At 40.4% G+C, this 7500-nt stretch overlaps 1 protein-coding gene across 2 annotated transcripts in view; it reads left to right on the plus strand.

Annotated features, from left to right (window-relative positions):
* Nucleotides 1–1028: 1028 nt before the first annotated feature.
* Nucleotides 1029–7500, plus strand: part of Vps13 (vacuolar protein sorting 13C) — an 81099-nt gene continuing 74627 nt past the window's right edge. For both annotated transcript variants that reach the window (XM_086540445.1, XM_086540444.1), the window contains exon 1: nt 1029–1232. In XM_086540445.1, coding sequence (XP_086396571.1) covers nt 1136–1232 — 97 coding nt within the window. In that variant the 5' untranslated portion in view covers nt 1029–1135. The remainder of the gene's footprint in view (nt 1233–7500) is intronic.

Raw genomic sequence — 7500 nt, forward strand, 5'->3', positions numbered from 1 at the left:
TCTTCTGGGCTTTTCTTTTATTCATTATCATCATTATCAAACCAATAAGCAGCGTAAATATACGAACTATGATGTATCAGATATATTTCCATGATGTTTCCTACAGAACAAAATTATATGTCAAGATCCGTCACAACGTATAAGGAATGTATTATTATTTTTTTAGAAATTCCCTAAAGTAAATTCATTTTATACATTTCTTAAATCTTTTATAAAGCGTTTTTTTCACTGCAGACAGGAACGTATCGTGTATAAAGTGAATGGTCTTTATCAGATGAGGAAATTCCTGAGATATTTTTTTTTCCCTATGAATTGTCTAGATGCTGTATTCACCACAATAGAACTAATAAGTGTTTAGTTTGTTTTATTTACGAATCACTCTTCTTGGAAATAAAGAATATTATATGACGTCACACACAAAATGTTGCTATATATATAATTTATTTTCCTATTTCAGTAACGTAATATGCAATGGATATGCAAATCCACGTGTTCTGGATGGTGTCATTATATAACGCCGGATAGTATGACAGTATCACATGTAAAATATGCATTGTTAAATATAATGGAATAACACGTTGTTTTTAGATCAAAGGATTCCTACAGCGGTATTTTGAAGATTCTTCTCTATATTACCACTTATTTTGGTTACAAAATAAAAGGACAAAATGTCTGAAAATCTAGTTTAAGCAATACCAATTGGCATGCTCATGGGAAGTATTTCACCTCATAATCATCAGTATGATACACGTTAGAGCAATATATGCGTTATATAATAGGGTAGACATGTTTCATGCTCGTACGCTAATGTCCTACAGTGTTACCAGATTAAAACACGCACCCTATATATGCCATTCCGCAATGAAATCCGACCATCATATCATGACATATGGAGGAAGTATTTACCTGAATGTTAGAAAAATATTCAAATTGAATGTATATGGGCAATGAAACTCCCATTTCCATTTATTTCGAGATGTTTCGCAAAGGAGGCTGTGGCAATATTGCGCGGCAGACGACACAGGCTCAGTTGCCCATCAGACGTCAGAGAGGAAAGACGTCACGCGTTCTTGCCTCGTGTTTTGTACAAGAAAAAAACAATGACAGTCTACTACCTGCTTAGCATAGTGCCACGATGACTGAACGATTAGTGTCCGAGATACTTAATAGGTTTTTAGGAACCTATATTGAGAATTTAGACCCCTCGAAGCTCAGGATTAGCATATGGGGTGGTGAGTATAGCTCGACCCCGTTGTACTGAACCTATATTGTCTATTTAATCTTTATATTATTGCATTATGTTGAACTTCTGTAAGTCTAAGTTATCGTCCAGTTGTTATTTTATCAACGACGAAACAGACATGTACCTCAAACAACGAGAAGAAAAACGTTAGTCGATACAAGAGGGGAGGAGAGAGAGGGAGAGCCTTTCGTTAATTGTCTTCAACAATTTTCAAAGGAAATCATGCAAATCCCAACATGCAAGACAAGACACTCTTTGGCATTTAGGTTTAGATAAATTAAAACAATAGACAAAAGATATGAAATTGATACCAGACAGCTTTGTTTACATCCTGCAGTGCCACCAACGCTGGACGGAATAATAGATACATATTTTTTTTCTATCTTAAATTCAAAACTAAGAATTAACATCACCATCGAATGCATTCCCACCACAAATCGACAATCTAAAAGGAGGATCTAGAAGCCACGAAATCACACCAAAGTTGAATTTGGAAATACGGGAGAGATTTCGTAATTAGAAGTACAGGATTTGGGAGGATGAGCATTGGCAATGATGTCTTGTGACAAGTCAGCCAGATCACACACACGTGATGCATTGAGCCTGATGTATGATGTATGTCATGTATTATTTTGAACTGTATTTTCGACCCTGTTGTGTTATTTATTGTCCTCTTCTCTGTTCTGTTCTGTTCTGTTTTATAGTCTTGCATTATGGGATGTTTTGTCAATGCTTGTCATGTTATTAATTAGCTGCATTGTTTTGGGCTGTATTTTCCTATGTGTGTAATATGGTGGGTTGTGTTGTCTGTTCTTGTGTCATAGATTTAGTGAGCTTCCTTATGTTGGGGAGTACTTTGCACTGTATTGTATTATGCTAGGCTGTTTTGTTTTGTGTGATATGGTGTCACTAGATCTTGAGTATATAGTATGGGTACATGAGAACTCTCCATCCTGTGTCATGGATGGGGTTTCCTATAGGATTTGGGGACTGGCCTCAGGGTCTGGCCATACCCTCATTTGTTTCTTGTTCCTGTATGATATGTCACAGTAGATTGTGATGATATTTGAAATCGGCTTATTTCTGTAAGATCTTTGGACTAAGATATTCCTGCATATTTATTCTAATATATATATATTTTTTATACCGAAGAGGTAGTTAGAATGCAATGATTTATTAAAATGAAACTTGATGGTGTTTGAGATAAAAAATTGGAATACAAGATTTGACTATAGGGTCTAGAATATGTTTGATAGGACTATAGATCTGGGTGGGAATAGTACTAATGATCTGAACTACAGCTGTATTATGATGTGTTGGTGAAAGTGAGCAATTTCACTTGAGGTATTGTGCATTGAGTTCATTGTTGTGTGTTAACCATATGGTAAAGGAATTTTGCTTGTTCTTTGTTGTCTGGTCATTACATTTTATTATTACCGTATGTATTAATACAAAGCAGTATGTGCCTGAATGCATGTGTATGTTTGTTTGTATGTATCATTTTATTTATTTATTTATTCATTTGTTTATTTACTTTCTTATATATTTATTTATATTTATTTACTTTCTTATTTATTTATTTATAATTTGGTTTGAAGTATTGAAACATTTTTTCTTCTAAAAGCACATCATCATATCCTAATAAAGAGGAATCGTTAGTGAGGATTTAATTGTACTTCATGAAGTAACTTGATCAATATTTTGAGAGGTTTAAACATAACTTTGATTGCCTTTAGATTTTCTGTTTATTTATAGAATTTTCATTTTTGTCCCTGTCATATGCCAGTGTCAAATGGATGCTGATTTCTAGAGAGATGTTTGAACTTGCTGATGGGGCACAGATATAAAAGTATATATTTGTCTTTAAACTTTGTACCAAAAAAAGTTATAACTTTACTATAGCTGTGTTCAAGTGATTTAAAGAAATCCCTTGGTCAGCTGATCACACTCTCTCTCTCTCTCTCTCTCTCTCTCTCTCTCTCTCTCTCTCTCTCTCTCTCTCTCTCTCTCTCTCTCTCTCTCTCTCTCTCTCTCTCTCTCTCTCTCTCTCTCTCTCTCTCTCTCTCTCTCTCTCTCTCTCTCTCTCTCTCTCTCTCTCTCTCTCTCTCTCCTTCTTTCTCTCTCCTTCTTTCTCTCTGTCTCTCTCTCCCTCCAATACCTCTTGTTGTTTCCAACCGTGAAAAATTGATAAATCAGTATGCTGCAAAAATATGTATTTTGTAGAATCTCAGTGTACACTATTTTTTTCAATTTGTTAGTATTTTTCTTCTTCTTTGACATTTCCTCACCTTATGCGTGATGAGTTGAAATTGCATGTAATTTAGCCAGTAATTTGTTGTGTGCTGAGTGGCCTTCGTTTACAGCTGTTACATCATCGGTGGATTTTTATTTATTTATTTATTTATTTATTTATTTTATAGAAAGAACACTTGGGTGTGTTTACTTTAAACTCTGTTTTTTTCTTTAACCTCAGATAGCCATATCAAGTAAAAGTCATTTTCCTTACTGCAAAGTAGAATAGGAGGTGGTATCTGTTAGAGGATACTCTGAGAAATTAGAGATTTATTTCTATTTTTGGAAGAGACATTCTGCATATAACTGGTGTGGTTTCAGTGCTAGAGGTACCTGTTCAAGAGGAGGACAAATAGATATCAAAGATTTCTCAAAAGAAGAACAAGTTTAGGTCAAAGTAGAAGTTTTTTTGTTTTTTTTGTCAAGCAAGCCAGATGCAAATTCCCTCTTATTGGCCAAGCATAATACTTGCTTCTCCACTGGATAGCTTGTTTGATTATTGAATTGTCAGATGTAAAGGCATCACAAGAATGAAATTGTGATGGAATTATTTATGTGACTATGGTAAAAGTATTACAGCATTATGAAGTCAATCTCAAACTTATTTCAGTTGTGTAAAAATGGGATGAGTCAAATATGTTTAGATGTTAAAGCCAGCTTCAACATAAAAACAAACAAACATAAGAAGGCAAGGAAGCACTGAATTAATACTGAAATTAGGACAGAATAGTTTAGAGTTTCTTGAGGAAGTCTGTGATAGTTTAGGCTATACAGATACTTATGATTAAGATTAGTGAAGGTAGCTCCAACATGGAAGTAAATAAAGGAGGCAGCTGTGAGTAAATAGAACAGAAGATTCAGGTACCAACTAATGGTCAGCCATTGGGATGTCAGATAAGGTTGATAACAGTCTGGCTAATTAAGTAGTGCTTTGGGAATGATTTTCAGAATCTACAAACCCAAATGTTTTGTTCTCTTTGCTTGATTTGTATAGTTATCAGAGTTGCTTCATGTATGTGTTGCTCCTAAGTTTTTAAGAAATTTCTGTACTTGGTTATGAAATGCATAAATCATGAATTCTTGTATTGCATGCTCATAGAACAGTGATAGCATGTCAACAAGATATTGTGGAAGTGGATACTGCCTATTGACCCCAGATCCAACACAAATGCAATGGTAGACATTTAAAGCTTATCACAAAGGAACTACGAATGAGCACATTTCATTCCATAGACTTTTATTTGATCCTTTGCTTGGCATTCAGTATTCAAATGTCAGTAGGCAAGGAGTGAGACTGGAGGAGATGCAGTGGCATTGTTCGAATGATCAGTATATAATCACCTTATCAGTTGAGTGATAAGTTATAAATAGGAAGGGTGCACGGGTTTAAATGCCATGCCTTGGGCTGTGCAGGCAGGGAATATTATGATGGGAGACAGACGGCAGTTATTAAGGCTAGAAGTATTGAGATGTGACAGAGGAGTAGGAAGAGTGAGTGTATGTGTGGGAGTGAGAGTAAGAGTGTGAGTGTGAGTGTTTGAGTGTGAGTGTGTGTGTGAGTGAGTGTGTGAGTGAGTGTGAGTGTGAGTGTGTGTGTGTGAGTGAGTGTGAGTGAGTGTGAGTGTGAGTGTGTGTGTGAGTGAGTGTGAGTGTGAGTGTGAGAGTGAGAGTGAGAGAGTGTGAGTGAGTGTGAGTGTGAGTGTGAGTGTGAGTGTGAGTGTGAGTGAGAGTGAGAGTGAGAGTGAGAGAGAGAGAGAGTGTGTGAGTGTGAGTGTGAGTGTGAGTGAGAGTGAGAGTGTGTGTGAGTGTGAGTGTGAGTGTGAGTGTGAGTGTGAGAGTGAGAGTGAGTGTGAGTGTGAGTGTGAGTGTGTGTGAGTGTGAGTGAGTGTGAGAGTGTGTGTGAGTGAGTGAGAGTGAGTGTGAGAGTGTGTGTGAGTGTGAGAGTGAGTGTGAGAGAGAGAGAGAGAGTGAGAGTGAGAGGGAGAGGGAGAGGGAGAGGGAGAGGGAGAGTGAGAGTGAGAGAGAGAGAGAGAGAGAGAGAGAGAGAGAGAGAGAGAGAGAGAGAGAGAGAGAGAGAGAGAGAGAGAGAGAGAGAGAGAGAGAGAGTGAATGTGAATGTGAATGTGAATGTGAATGTGAATGAGAATGAGAGTACCACCAGTGCCCCCCCCCTCCCCATCAGCAGAAGACCGCCCCGCCGGCAAATCCCTCCGTCGGCCCCTTTCGGCCGCCTCGAGCGCAGGACAAAAGCACCTCGCGAAACAAACGCTGCGTCACCCGTCACGCGGCGATCCGAGCGGTCGGGGGACGTGATGCTTAGCGTGCGGGGGGAGATCTGGAGTTGATGGTGGGGGGGGGGAGATCGGGAGTTGATGGGGGGGGGAGATATGGAGTTGAAGTGGGCGGGGGGGGGTTAAGGGATGGGGAGGGATAAGGGAGGATGGTGAAGTGGGGTGATAAGACTTGGAGGGTAGGGGGAGGGGGGAAGGGGAAGGGGGGGAAGGGGAGGGATGGACATTGAGGATAGGGGGTTAGGAGGAAATGGGGGGGAGGGAGGACGAGGGGTTGGAGAGGGGGTGGGGTGGGGGAGATCAGGAATTGAATGGGTAGGGTAGGGAGAAGGGGGGGTGTTGAGGGGATGAGAGAAAGGGGTAGGGACGGGGGATTTTGATAAAGAATAAAGGGGAAACGGGGGGATAATGGAATAGAAAGGATAAGGAATGCATGAGAGTGGGAGGGGGAATGGGGGGAGGGGTTATATTTTGAAGGGGGAGGGGGGTGAAGGGGGGGTTATTGTTCACAAACTCGGTGTTGTGCCTTGTAGCACGAACTGGAGATAATAGAGTCTTTACTTGAAAGTTTTAGCTCCCCCCCCCTAGAGGAGATGCGAGCACCGACAATAAAGCATGTAGCAATAACAACCAACAGAAGAATGTTGCAAAAGTTGCATCAGCAGCAATCTAAATAGTGCTATTTAAAAACCACAAGAGATACTTTCTTAAAAAAAAAAAAAAAAAAAAAAAAAAAAAAATCCAATACAACAGAGCAAACAGAAGAAAAGGCACACGATGTTAGGAAATAAAAATTGTTTGTTATTTTTCAGGTGGGGGGGGGGGGGAAGAAAACAAATTTTATATTTATGCAATGGTTAGATATATGTTAATTTCCTTTCCCTTCCATTTTATGGCGATCATAATTAATATGTTATTTTGATTATGGACCTTTTTTTTGTAATTTACATATCCTTTCTTTATCTCCCCCTCCTTCCCTCCCCCCTTCCTCCCCTCCTCTCCACCTCCCCTCCTCTCCTCCTCTCCTCCTTCCCTCTTCCCCTCTTCCCCTCCTCCCCTCCTTCCCTCCTCCCCTCTTCCTCTCTTCCCCTCCTCCCCCCTCCTTCCCTCCTCTCCTCCCCTCTTCCTCTCTTCCCCTCCTCCCCCCTCCTTCCCTCCCCTCCTCCCCTTCTCCTCCCCTCCTCCCCTTCTCCTCTCCTCCTCCCCTCCTTCCCTCCCCTCCTCCCCTCCTCTCCTCCTCCCCTCCTCCCCTCCTCTCCTCCTTCCCTCCTTCCCTCCTCCCCTCCTCCCCTCTCCTCCTCCCTCCTCCCCTCCTCCCCTCTTCCCCTCCTCCCCTCCTCCCCTCCTCCCCTTCTCCTCTCCTCCTCCCCTCCTTCCCTCCCCTCCTCCCCTCCTCCCCCACCCAGGGCGGTTCTTGAGGGTGTTGATACAAAACGAATGATAACAAAACAATCCGTTTTTATAATGGAGGCAATGGGTCTTCTCTACGAACCCGCTGGGCCCTAAACACGAATGAATAATAGTGGAAAAAGGAAATGAAAAAGAAAGAAAAAAAGAGCTAAAGAAAAAGCAAAAGACATGGACAAAAATGAAGAAAAAGAAAAAGAAAAAGAAAAAAGAAATGTAAGAAAAAAGGGGGAGGCGAAGGAGAATGAACCCAAAAAACAAAACGGA

Source organism: Penaeus japonicus, unplaced genomic scaffold, assembly GCF_977035675.1.
Source record: "Penaeus japonicus unplaced genomic scaffold, GWHDUDI00000001_assembly GWHDUDI00000010, whole genome shotgun sequence".
NCBI classification, from domain to species: Eukaryota; Metazoa; Arthropoda; class Malacostraca; order Decapoda; family Penaeidae; genus Penaeus; species Penaeus japonicus.